The sequence below is a fragment of the Anolis carolinensis genome, chromosome 1 (genome assembly GCF_035594765.1).
Source record: "Anolis carolinensis isolate JA03-04 chromosome 1, rAnoCar3.1.pri, whole genome shotgun sequence".
NCBI classification, from domain to species: Eukaryota; Metazoa; Chordata; class Lepidosauria; order Squamata; family Dactyloidae; genus Anolis; species Anolis carolinensis.
Genome location: NC_085841.1, coordinates 358,095,770 through 358,109,522, shown reverse-complemented (window position 1 = coordinate 358,109,522; position 13,753 = coordinate 358,095,770). Strand labels below are relative to the sequence as shown.

The 13,753-nt window shown below is 42.6% G+C and overlaps 1 protein-coding gene across 2 annotated transcripts in view; it reads right to left on the bottom strand.

The window, feature by feature from the left end:
* rtn1 (reticulon 1) overlaps positions 1 to 13,753 on the bottom strand; it is a 205,694-nt gene that overhangs the window by 89,913 nt on the left and 102,028 nt on the right. For both annotated transcript variants that reach the window (XM_003224720.4, XM_062968605.1), the window contains exons 2-3: positions 4,117 to 4,830; positions 2,174 to 2,974 (exon numbers count right to left, since the gene is read on the bottom strand). In XM_003224720.4, coding sequence (XP_003224768.4) covers positions 2,174 to 2,974; positions 4,117 to 4,830 — 1,515 coding nt within the window. The remainder of the gene's footprint in view (positions 1 to 2,173; positions 2,975 to 4,116; positions 4,831 to 13,753) is intronic.

The following is a 13,753-nucleotide window of genomic DNA, read 5'->3' as shown; positions in this document are numbered from 1 at the left end:
AGTGATTTCCATACCACAATGTCCTATTACAGTGTGCCCCTATACACATATCCAATTGCTATTTAAGGTATTGATCTTGAGAAAGGTAGAAGTTTTCCCCAGTACAACTGTCATAATCCTCCCAGCATTGGAAAGCGTCCAGAGGAGGGCGACTAAAATGATCAAGGGTCTAGAGAACAAGCCCTATGAGGAGCGGCTTAAAGAGCTGGGCATGTTTAGCCTGCAGAAGAGAAGGCTGAGAGGAGACATGATAGCCATGTACAAATACGTGAAGGGAAGCCATAGGGAGGAGGGAGCAAGCTTGTTTTCTGCTGCTCTGCAGACTAGGACACAGAACAATGGCTTCAAACTACAGGAAAGGAGATTCCACCTGAACATCAGGAAGAACTTCCTCACTGTGAGGGCTGTTCGACAGTGGAACTCTCTTCCCCGGACTGTGGTGGAGGCTCCTTCTTTGGAGGCTTTTAAGCAGAGGCTGGATGGCCATCTGTCAGGGGTGCTTTGAATACGATTTCCTGCTTCTTGGCAGGGGGTTGGACTGGATGGCCCATGAGGTCTCTTCCAACTCTACTATTCTATGATTCTATGATTCTATGACCACTCCTGCCCCATGCTGATTGGTTGATTCTATGAACTGAAGTTCTAAAAGTAACTTCTAAGTTCTGGGTAAGAAAGCCACGGTTCAGTATCTAGACTAAGTCTGAGAATGCACCAGGTAGCAGGCAACCAAGATTGCTATGGGCTGTGAAAAGACAAATAAAATGGTTCCTAGAGCAAATCAAGCCTAACCTCTCCCTAGAATCCAGGATGACTAAACAGAGACGGCTGCTCTTTGGACATATCTTGAGAAGACATGACTTACTAGAAGAAAGTATTATGTTTGATATGATAGAAAGCAGTAAGAAGAGAGGATGACTGCATTCCAGATGGATGGGCTCAATCAAGAAAGATATTTATTTATTTATTTACAGTATTTATATTCCACCCTTCTCACCCCGAAGGGGACTCAGGGCGGATCACATTACACATATAAGGCAAACATTCAATGCCTTTAACATAGAACAAAGACAAGACAAATGCGGGGCTCCGAGCTGGCCTCGAACTCATGACCTCTTGGTCAGAGTGATTTGTTGCAGCTGGCTGCAGCTGGTTGCTCAACAGCCTGCGCCACAGCCCGGCCACAGATATGGCTTTGAATCTGCAAGACTGGAGTAGCAGGTCAGTTGGTGTCGACAGAGACACTTCTCAAATACTTATGGGGTCACCATAAGTCACAGTCAACTTGTGGTTGGATTGGATGGCCCTGACAGGTCTTTATGAACTCTATGATTCTATGATTTCTGCTCGCCGAACAATTGTGTTTATCTTGAAATCCTGCCCACAGGAAAACAAGATAGTTCCTGTTTGATTTGTGTCACATGAAAATGTGGCACAAATCATTTTATGTCATTTGAAATGGCACAGCAGTTCTAGTCACATAAAAATACTATTTGATGAACATGTGGAATAATGATAGAACCTGGTAATGACGGTGAATGTCATGATGCAATACTTAAAGGGGTGTGGTAATGACTGAGTCCATTTAAATTAAATTAAAATTACATTAAATTAAGAGTCTACATTAAAACTCTACATAATTATACATATAAATAACATTCAAGGCACGTTTCAAGTTCAACATGTGGACTATATAAGGAGGATGAAAGAATCAATCTTTCTCTCTCCTGTGTGACTCAGTGTGAGCATCTGCCTTTGTTGTATGTGACTATCTAATGACTCTGTTTGCAAATATAAGGAATGAGGACCTGTGAATCCTGATTGTATATTTGTATATATTGTAACGATGAAGATTAAAGCCTCCAGATATTTTGGATGAAAACCTGAATCCCTGAGTTTACTAAACAGTGTGTAGATAAGGTCAGATGCTGGCAGTTGGACTCTGAAGATAGGTGTGGGTTGAAACATGTTTTTACTATGAAAGGACTCTGCTGTATTTTGCTAGCTTCTGGGACACTTGCTATCCAGCTTGCAGCAATTCAGGGAGGTGGTGATTTGGAAACTATAAATCACTTCACATACCAGCATACCACAACAGAAAAAATACCTCTCAACCATCTCCACCTCCCAGGCAAATGCACGCTATTTAAGAGAAAGTAAAAACAAATAGAATTACCTTTTTGCTTGTTTAAAAATGGCAGTGGTGGAGCAGACCAGAGACTTCTAGTCAACGAGCCCTTGGATGGTGGTTTGCTTGCCGTAACAGCAGATGTCACCTCAGTTGACTTCTTCTGAGACACTCTGTCCTTTATCTCTTCAGTGCCGATGGCCAAGGAGGAACTTGGGTGGCCATGAACTTTGGAAGCACCAAATGAGCACTTCAAGTAGGAGGCAGAGTCTGCCAGGTTCTCCTTGTTCATCCTGCTCTCCTTCAAGCTACTGACTTTGTAATTGGAGGCCCCGACACTTTCGTTTCTGGAGTAGTTTTCCTCCTGTATTATGTCCATAATGATAGGCTTCATCAAAGGCGAATCGTGCTCTCGCTTTGGACTCTCCTCAGAGGCGGAGGAAGCGTCGCATGATTCAATGATGAGTTCACTGTCCAGTTCGGCCTCACGTTCCTCCCTCAGAATGCTGTACTGTATCGAAGGAGATGCTGGGGAAGGAGGAGGTCCTCCACCGTGGCTGAAGGACATGTAATTGGAGTGGAGAACCTCTTCCGCAGCCAGTGGGTCTTCTGAGACCAGCTCAATCTCAGAATCACCAGATTCAGCGCTACTTACTTCATTATCCAAAGGAGGCCCACCAGGTGGACGTTCTGGCATCTTGATTTTAGGATCCTGTTTTCCAGATGCAACATTTGGAGATCTCTGGCCTTCAGGGCTTTCGCTGGAGAAGCCTTTGGCCTCTCTAACGGCACTAATGAAGTCGTCTTCAGACATGCTCCCTTTGCCTTGGGACTCTGAGCCAGATGGTTCTGGAGTTTAAGAAGAGAGGGAGAAAGAAGAGGTGGGGCAGAAGGGGAAAGACATTATGGTTATCAAAAGTCAAAATTGGTTTAGGCAGGAAATAACAACAGTAAATCTTCCGGCCACCAAGTACGGTAAAGTTCCTGTATCCAGACGGGATTTGTTCCCTGCTGGATCACAAGTCATTTGAATATGACCAAATACCATTAAATTACCTAATGTCCAATCCAGCATTCAATTGTATCCACATTTATCTGAAATGTCACTGATGGGAATGAATCCCCCTTGGATACGGAGATCTTACCGTACATCATTACCTGGGCATAGGCTCTAGGGAAGCAATGTTACTTGTAATTGTGTTGTTGAAGGCTTTCATGGCCGGGATCACAGGGCTTTGTATGTTTTCCGGGCTGTATGGCTATGTTCTAGAAGTATTCTCTCTTGACGTTTCGCCCACATCTATAGCAGGCATCCTCAGAGGTTGGGAGGTATATGGAGAAACTAAGCAAGGAAGGTTTATATATATATCTGTGGAAAGTCCAGGGTGAGAGAAGAACTCTTGTCTGTTGGAGGCCAGTGTGAATGGTGTAGTTAATCACCTTCATTAGCATTGAATAGCTTCATCTCCTGGCTTCTTCCTGCCTGGGGGCATCCTTTGTTCAGAGTCATTATTTATTTATTTATTTATTTACAGTATTTATATTCCACCCTTCTCACCCCGAAGGGGACTCTGGGCGGATCACATTACACATATAAGGCAAACATTCAATGCCTTAACATAGAACAAAGACAAGACAAACACGGGGCTCCGAGCTGGCCTCGAACTCATGACCTCTTGGTCAGAGTGATTTGTTGCAGCTGGTTGCTCAACAGCCTGCGCCACAGCCTGGCCACATTAGCTGCCCCTGGCAGGAAGGATGCCCCGTGCAGGCATCCTTGCTTAGTTTCTCCATACCTCACAACCTCTGAGGATGCCTGCCATAGATGTGGACGAAACGTCAGGAGAGAATACTTCTGGAACATGGCCATACAGTCCGGAAAACATACAACAACTCTTACTTGTAATTTCTTCTAACTAATCTCTGTGCATATCACCCCAAGGGAAAGATGTACACTTTTGAACCTCCTATCAAGTGCAAGTGATTTTTACCTGTAGCTGAAGATGGTGGTGTAATGGAGCCTGGACTCTCATCTTCGGGTTCAGACACCATCACCATGGGCACTACTTCATTGCCTGGTTTGAGTCCTGTATCTTGTTTCTCTGTAGCCTTTCTCTTTGCCTCAATGGTTTCTGTTTCAGTCACTGAAATCTTGACTGGTGCTCCTGCTAAAGGAGAGTATTGATAGCCACCAAAAGTTGACTTCTCACCCAAACTTGGCTCTTTGGTGGCATATTTCCCTCCGGAAGCTGTCCCTTTAGGTTCAGTCACGTTCTCTTGCCATTTCTCCATCAAGCCTGGAGGGCCTACATCACCAAGACCTGTTCCATATCTCTCCTGGCACTTGATCTCTTCTGATCGACTCATGTCCATGTATTTATAAGCTTCTGATTTCATCTGCTCCATGGGGTCAGCGAAGGTTTTGTTGACATCAGTGGATTCTGCCGGAGTCATCTCTATTCCTGAATCCGAGCTAAACAAGCCACGGGACTCAAAGGGATTCCCATCCTGGGTGAGGAACCCTTCGGTGCTGTCCGAAGCACTAACATAGCTTCTCCCTTTGGACAGGTTTCCAGTGAAGTAAGACGAATCTTGGGGAGATGTATAGAGGTCATCGGAGATCAGGGAGGTATAGAAAGAGCCATTGCCCATCTCTGTTGTCTTGGAAGAACTGTAATCATAGAAATGAGAGGATGCCATGCCTCCTAGAATAAGCACAGAAATGAAAAACAGTGTGAGGAAAAGATATTGTCATGTCATATCTATACATTTTCTTGCATTATCATCATCAATATGATAGTATGTGTGTGTACTTTCTGTCGGCAGAGGGAGACAGTTCTCTTTCCTGTAACATTCAATAGAAACACATTCCTATAGATTAGACATGGGTCACCCAAACACCACACAATTGAACAAGAATAATAGGTTTATTAAGAAAACAGATTCAAAATACACCCATGAGCTAGATTTCCAGAAGCTTAACTTGAACGTGACTATAATTCCAAAGCCTTGAAACTTGAAACAAGATTTATAATCCAAACAGGAGACCTGGAATTTAAAAAGGAAAACAAGATACAGATACAAGAACAGAACTTCTAACTCAGAGCTCCCAAGACAGGCAACTTGACACATGAAAATCCAACATTGATATCCCCACTGAACGTTGATTCCAATTCCTTAAGAATACTCCCCCGTACCTATGACATCACTCTTTCTCACACCTGGGCTCCCTTTGTTTATCTTTCAGTCTCTGGGAACACTGGATTCGTCTCTGTTTCACACACACTATAGTTGGAGCGCCGAAGTTGACCCATGCCTGCCATAGATTTTCTCATCGCAAGTGTATCACATATTTTTATTCAAGAAAGAGACAACATAAAACACATGAACCAAACATTTTAGATCACTACAACTACATATTATATACAACCACTAAATAGCTATAGTAGCAACAACAACAACACTACAAACTCCCCACTCTGTCTGATGGTTGTAATCCCTTGTTAGTTGACTCCCTTTAAATAATAATGTAATCTCTCTTCTACTTTGGGCAATACTCTACCAACTCATAAACCCCACAGTTAATAATGTACCCATCGCTGTTGTGAAAAAGTGATGAACTTTCTTTCTTAAAGTTAGTCAACGATTTCTCCTTAATCCACATAGTCAATTTGTCCATCTCATCCATTTCACAAATCTTTGCCAACCATTCTTCTAGCATTTGGACAACTAGTTTCTTCAATCTCTGAGCATATACTATTCTTGTGGCAGTTATCATATATTGTATCATTCTCCCAAATTTTCTTTCTAATGTTTGTGTATACTTCCCAGTAAACAAAACCCTGGTCTCAACTTTAACCTTAAATCAGCATCAAATGAGTCCAGTATTTCTGGGCCTTTCTGCAAAACCAACACATATGATAACATATCCCAACATGATACCCGCATTTCCAACATTCGTTAGAACCGCCCTTATACACCTCAGAAAGCCTCTTTAGTATCAAATACAACCTGTACATTGTCTTATATAAATTTTCTTTCAGATCACAACTCAAAGAAAATGTCACACCCTTAGTCTCATTGTTCTTACTGGATTTGTGTACCTTTATTTTGAGCACGTTTGACCATACAATTTTTCACTGGTTCCTCTTACATTTCATATGGTCATTTGAACACAGTAAGTTTTCAAACTCTTAGCTTTTCCAAATCCATTTTTTCCTATTTAATTTTTTGTATCTAAAATTGTTCAGATATTTGTCTGTAGGTAAATCATTGTACTGAAGAACTCTCTACCATTAACTGCAAGAGTACTTCATATTTTATAATAGTTGGGGTCACCCCAGTTTTCAAACCATTTGATCATGTTATTATAAAAAACTGGACATAGAAATTATAAACAACTAGATGTAGAAACTAGATGTAGAAAATCGGTTACTTCTGTGTCAGGGATGCAATAAACATGATGAAACCTAGCCGCTTGGTAAATTCAGCACTATGGAGAGCTCCTTGAAAATCTGTAATAAAATTACAGTAGAGTCTCACTTAACCAATATAAATGGGCCGGCAGAATGTTGGATAAGTAAATATGTTAGATAATAAGGAGGGATTAAGGAAAAGACTATTAAATATCAAATTAGGTTACGATTTTACAAATTAAGCACCAAAACATCATGTTATACAACAAATTTGACAGAAAAAGTAGTTCAATACGCAGTGATGCTATGAAGTAATTACTGAATTTACGAATTTAGCACCAAAATATCACAATGTATTGAAAATATCGACTACAAAAATGCGTTGGATAACCCAGAACGTTGAATAAGCGAATGTTGGATAAGTGAGACTCTACTGTATAGAAGATTCACTGCATCTCTGACATAGCAAACTCGTTTTTCATAGACCCCAAAGGCTATACAAAGAAATAGAAGGATAACATTGTGAGCAAATGTCACAGAATGAGTTTGTGTTGTTGAGGTGATTTGCCTCCAATTCAACTTCAAGCCCTATCCTGGGGTTTTCTTAGTAAAAATTTGTTCAGAAGAGATTTGTCATTGCGTTCTTCTGAGGCTGGGACAGTGGAACTTGCCAAAGGTCACTCAATAGGTATATAATAAAACTCTGATCTCCCCGTGCCCTAGGCCAACACTCAAACCATGTGTTGCAGCCCAACCGCATATATGAGCCCCTTTTCACCCAAACACCACATAATTGAACAAGAATATGTTTATTAAGAAAAGGATATCTAATAAAAAACAGTTTCAGAATACAACCATGAGCTAGATTTCCAGAAGCTTAAGAAAAAGCAATGACCAACTTTGAAGAGGAATACCAAAAATCCAAAGGCTTGATGCTTGAACTTGACTATAATCCCAAAGGCTTGAAACTTGAAACAAGATTTATAATCCAAACAGGCGACCTGGAATTTAAACAGGACAACACGATACAGATCCAAGAACAGAACTTCTAACTTGGAGCTCCCAAGACAGGCAACTTGACATGAAAATCCAATGTTGATCTCCTGATCAAATGTTGACTCCAGTTCCTTAAGAATACTCCCCCTTGCCCATGACATCACTCTTTCTCACACCTGGGTTCCCTTTGTTTATCTTTCAGTTTCTGGGAACACCGGATTTTTCTCTGTTTCACACTATCCCATCAGATCTGTAAATGCTAGGATATTTGTAACCCACCTGTCTCCTCCACATTCCTTTCAGAGTCAATCCCTGGCCTATTCCATTGAGAAACATTGCTTGTTTCTCCAACAACAGATCTACCCAAAACATTCCCATCATCTCAAAAACCACTTTCGCTTTCCCCCACAGGCTCAACCAGAAAATCCTTGTCTTCATCCTCAGAGGCTTTACAGGTCTCAACACCATGACACCACTCTTGCTGACAGCTCTAAACAATCACAAAACTCTGGGGACTTCCTTTCCAAATGCCTCTGGGTACAGAATTCCTAGAAGATTGATGATAGATTATGTCATTCCCATGATATCCCAGGTGACTTATCTTTTTCCAACCATACACATGTCATTGCCATCTGGTCTAAAATAAAGATAAGAGATTTCAGCAAAGGGCTGCCATTAACTGGAGGCTTATTTTACCATAGATTAGACAGATATCTATCAAGGAGACTTTAGATTTGATTTCTGTGCAGAAAGGGAACTGGACCTGATGGCCCTTGGGATCCCTTCGGGTAAGCAACAAATCACGACCTCTGAAATTTCTCTTGTTTTCTCCAATGCCTTCCAAAGCAGATGATCTAATACCACATGAATAAACTTTAAAAAATGAATTGGCCCACAGAAGAAAGATTTAAACACTTCTATAGTATTTTTTTAACATTTTTTAACAGAGACAAGTTTATTACCAACGATCAACCTCTGCACTTTCCCAGAACTATTTTCTCTTTCTTTTTTTGAAGCTTGACTGAAACTGCTATCTCTTTCTTCTCCAAAAGAAAAGAAAAAAAGCAACCCTGCTGTGAACCAGTCACTGGTGACCTCAATAAGTGACCTCAGCACAGTGGTTGGTATCACATGGCCTACAAGCTCCTTATCCCCGAATGACCTCCATATAAGATTATACCATCACACCTCCAGGCACATATAGTGGGTACAATCTCCTCTAAAACAACAAATCTCCACATCTAGTTTTACATCTCAAAAGCACAGTTTGGCTGGACTTGATTTTCTAGTCACAGTAGCTTTACAGGAGAGGTGGGTGGAGATGCAGTGGTCCCATGATGGGCAGAAATGGTCCCTTGTAGCACCAGAGTAGTCCTAACATTGGGATACTAGGGCCACATTAATCTCCAGGAGACCTTGGAAGGCCATATACCTCAGCAGCACCTATTATTATAAAAAAAGAGAAAAATATTGTTTCCAAACTCCATAGACCCATTGGATTCCAACCAATGTGTAGGGCAAAAATGCAAGTACCCCTCATGGCCACCAAAGACCCCAGGGCCACCAAAAAATGTCTTCTATGGGGTGTAGGTAAAGGTAAAGGTTTCACCTGACATTAAGTCCAGTTGTATCTGATTCTGGGGGTTGGCCGTAGAGCCGGCGTTGTCCGTAGACACCTTCAAGGTCATGTGGCCGGCATGACTGCATGAAGCGCCATTACCTTCCTGCCGGAGTGGTACCTATTGATCTACTCACATTTGCTAGGTTGGCAGAAGCTGGAGCTAACAGCGGGTGCTCACTCTGCTTCCCGGATTCGAACCTGCGACCTTTCTGTCTGTAAGTTCAGCAGCTCAGCGCTTTAACATGATGCACCACCGAGGGCTCTATGGGGTGTATAAGGGTATATTCACCTTGTTTTTTGGAGCCACGGTGGTGCAATGGGTTAAACCCTTGTGTTGCTGCTGGTCTGAAGGTTGGCAGTTCGAATCCGCAGGACGGGGTGAACTCCCGCTGTCAGCCCTAGCTCCTGCCAACCTAGCAGTTCAGAAACATTCAAATGTGGGTAGATTCAGCGGGAAAGGCGAAAGACGCTCCAAGCAATCATGCCAGCCACATGACCAAGAGGTAACAACACAGACTCCTTGGTTTGAAAATGGAGAAGAATGCCTCCCCAGAACCAGAGATGAGTACCGCTGCCAAAGCCGGAAATGAAAGGAGAAGCCTTTGCCTTGACTGTGTTGAATATCTCATTGTCTGTAATTATAACTAAGTAATTGACTGTTTGCCTGTCTGTTTTATATATATACTGTAATCTGCTCTGAGTCCCTTCGGGGAGAAGGGCAGAATATAAATAAAGTGTATTATTATTATTGTATGACATAGCAAACAAGATAGATATGTTGGATTTCGTTTCACAAAATCACAAGTCGAACACTTCCCAAGTGTCTAGGACTGTGTGATGTATTTTCGGATGATGCGCGCAGATCCCAGTAGGGTGGCCTTTTGCAATTGACAGATCATGATTTTGTCAATGTCTATTGTTTTCAAATGCCGGCTGAGATCTTTTGGCACGGCACCTAGTGTGCCTATTATTATTATTATTATTATTATTATTATTATTATTATTATTATTATTTGGAGAGAAGGGGGTTTGCCTTTCTGTTCAAAGGGAAGACTTTTTTTAACAACAAGAAGTGTCTTCTGCTCATGCACCTTCTTTCAAAAAAAGGGCGCTCTTGTGCCCAAGCTGGGCCCAAAAATGATAGAATTGACTCCAACACTCACCAGAGGACATTTAGGGGAATGACCTTTTTGAAAAACAGGAAAAATGTCATTTTTTGCCCTTGGATGGATCTTGTTGATGACTTAGGGCATTACTGCGCAATGCCACAATGTCATGGCAGCTGCACAATCAGTGAAAGCAGCTACGTTCCAGCATGAGCACTGAGGCTATTGCACATCTTTCCATTTGTGCAATTGTTCCATTTTGTCAGCCCCTGGTCCTGTATTTTTAACATCCTAACACAGAAGTCAAATGGCCCCATCAGATCGTGGAGGTGACATTGGAGGATTGGCAGCTATTCATGAGTTTGCCCATCAAGAATGGCGGATGGGGAAATTGCAAGTAGTAGGATGCACATGCCATCCTGATATCATGACAGTTTGCCTCTCTTGTGCAATAAAGTCCCTATACCTGGTTAGATTTCCCCATGAAAACAGTTGAACTATTTTGCACGGGGTTCAGGTTTGCATAAATGGAGCCACAGATGTGATGCTGTTATGCATGAAGTTGTGCCTTGTGCATGCATTAAAATGTGCACTAGACATGCAGAAATGCAGCGTGCATGCACATCTGGCTGCAATTTCAACGCTTAATGTCCCAATTCACTAACAAGACGGTGTTACGTAAATGTGAGCACAAAGCTACGCTTCATCTCCTTGATGTAGAACCTCAGCCATTGTGTAATGCCTGTAACATAGAAAGGTTGGTGTTCTCAATGACTCCCAGGAGTCCAAGGGTGACTTCTTTGTTTATCGCTTCAAGATGACTCATTGGGATCCTTCCTGTCCCCTGGCATTCATCTGAAGATGGTGCTAAACAAACCAGGCACTTTCTCCTTGAAACAATATCACAGCCATGAGGCAGAGCCTTTGCAAGACGCAAATACAAAGATCTCCTTTGATAACTCCACTCAGTACAATGAGTAACTCGATCAGGAGCTGGAATTAAAAAAAGAAAAGAAACAAAGCTGGTGCCTACAAGCAAACGATAGCCATTTAACCTCTACTGTGCCGATTTATTCAACCAATAGGCTTCGCTGCTTCCTGCACTACACATATCTCAGCTATAGACAATGGCTGCTATGCTATTTATTTGTATCATTGATTTAGATTATTTACACTCTTCAGCTACAAAGGTTCTCAGAGCAGCTTACAAATTGTTGATTAGATTTGTTAATTTCTCTGCTCTCAGGTTTACAGCACTGTGGTAATTGGGATGGAAGGCAGACCTTTCATCAGCTTTCAGACCTAGGAATGATAGGCCAGTTGGGATGGAGGAAAGGCCTTTCATGTGCTTCAAGGCCTCGACAAAATGAAGCTATGCCTGCCGTCCTCTAAGGCTAAGACAGTAGTAATTGGGGTGGATGGAGGACCTTTCATCTACTGCTGGGCAAAGCCATACTGGAGCTGTGCTTCTCTTCCTCCAAGGCCAGGGCAGTAACTATTTATCTGTCTCTGTTACTATCAACCAAACCAAACCTCCTTAAAAATCTTTATTTGGTATTGTAGGTACCTTCCCGTCATTTACAGCTTAAAGGGACACTAAATGACCAGTGCTTGTCGGCTGTGATGAGCTGGATGAGGGCAAATAAGCTGAAGCTTAATCCCGACAAGACAGAGGTCCTCCAGGTCAGTCGTATGTCCGATCGGGGTATTGGGTGGCTACCTGTGCTTGACGGGGTCGCACTCCCTCTGAAGGCTCAGGTCCACAGTTTGGGGGTCCTTCTGGACTCGGCGCTGACGCTTGATGCCCAGGTGTCGGCGGTGGCCGGGAGGGCCTTTGCACAATTAAAACTTGTGCGCCAACTGCGACCTTACTTCGTGAAGTCTGATCTGGCCATGGTGGTCCATGCCTTAGTTACCTCTAGACTGGACTATTGCAATGCACTCTACTTGGGGCTGCCCTTGAAGACGGCCTGGAAACTCCAACTAGTCCAACGGTCGGCAGCCTTGCTTCTAACTGGAGCTAATTATAGGGAGCGGTCAACCCTCCTGCTTAAGGAGCTCCACTGGCTGCCGTTCACCTTCCGGACCCAATTCAAGGTGCAAGTGATCACCTACAAAGCCCTGAACGGTTTGGGACCCTCCTACCTTAGTGATCGCCTCTCCCCCTACGAACCTGCATGATCTCTTCGTTCGTCGGGGGAGGCCATCCTCTCGCTCCCACCTCCGTCACAAGCACGGTTGGTGGGGACGAGGGAGAGGGCCTTCTCTGTGGTGGCCCCCCGGTTCTGGAACTCGCTCCCCAGGGAAATCAGGAAAGCCCCCACCCTGGTAGCATTCAGAAAGAGCTTGAAAACCTGGCTCTTTACTCAGGCCTTTAGATAAAGATTGCTCATCCCCATAGCAATCTGTATCTGTGACCATTCTGGTACCGGTTTGCACTTTTTACCTTTGTCAACTCGATATAGAAACAGGGTCTATTCCCATCCCAATTTGCACTTCCAAGAATTTGCAGCACTTTATCAGTCACCTCGTGTTTACAACATTTATATAGTGCACCTTACCCAGTCTACTTTTACTATCTCTCCGTTTTAATCCATGTTTTTATTAGTTCTTGTAATTTGTTTTTATTGGCTAATGTTTAAATTTTTATAATTGTGCATGTTTTTTGTCTATTGTTGTGTTTTATATTGCTATTGTTTTTATTTGGGCTTCGACCCATGTAAGCTGCCCTGAGTCCCCTTTGGGGAGATAGAGGCCGGGTATAAAAATAAAGTTATTATTATTATTGTTATTATTATTATTAAGCAGAACTTACAATGGGTTTTATTGGAGAGATTTATTCAGAGGAGGTCTCCCACTACCTTCCTCTAAGGCGGAGTATGATTTGGGGTCAAGTGGGGATTTGAACCCTGGTTACTGGGATCCAACTAGTCCAATGCTCAAACCATTGTACTTTCATGATTCTCAAAATCTTTATTACGATATCCCCCAAATGGGTGAAACTGATATCCTCACTGCGAGAGAACATGCAGATCAAGAATAGATCTCTACAGCCACTTATGGACCCACTACCAAAACCCTACACTTGGAAGACTCTCATACCCGGCATATGCTGATGATGACGCCCTAATATCTAGAGTTAGATCAAGAACATTGGTCTATTGTTTCATTTATTTTGAAGACTCCATACAGCAGTGAGATCTGGTAGCTTCCCTGGCAATGGAGTAGTAGATCTACTCCAAGCTTAGGAGTGAATTTTAATGGAGCTATTTGAGGCACTATTTGGGGGATACAGTTGGACTGGGCTTTAGCACAACTGGTAAATCATCAGCAGTAATAAGATCTACTAAAGGAAAGGTGGCCAGTTTGAAGTCTAGTTGGGGTGAGCACCCGATTGACAAGCTCAGCTCACTGTTTACCTAAGTAGTTCGAAAACAGGGTTATTGTATGGCTTAGAGTTGTAAATAGAGAAATTAAGTACTGTTAATTA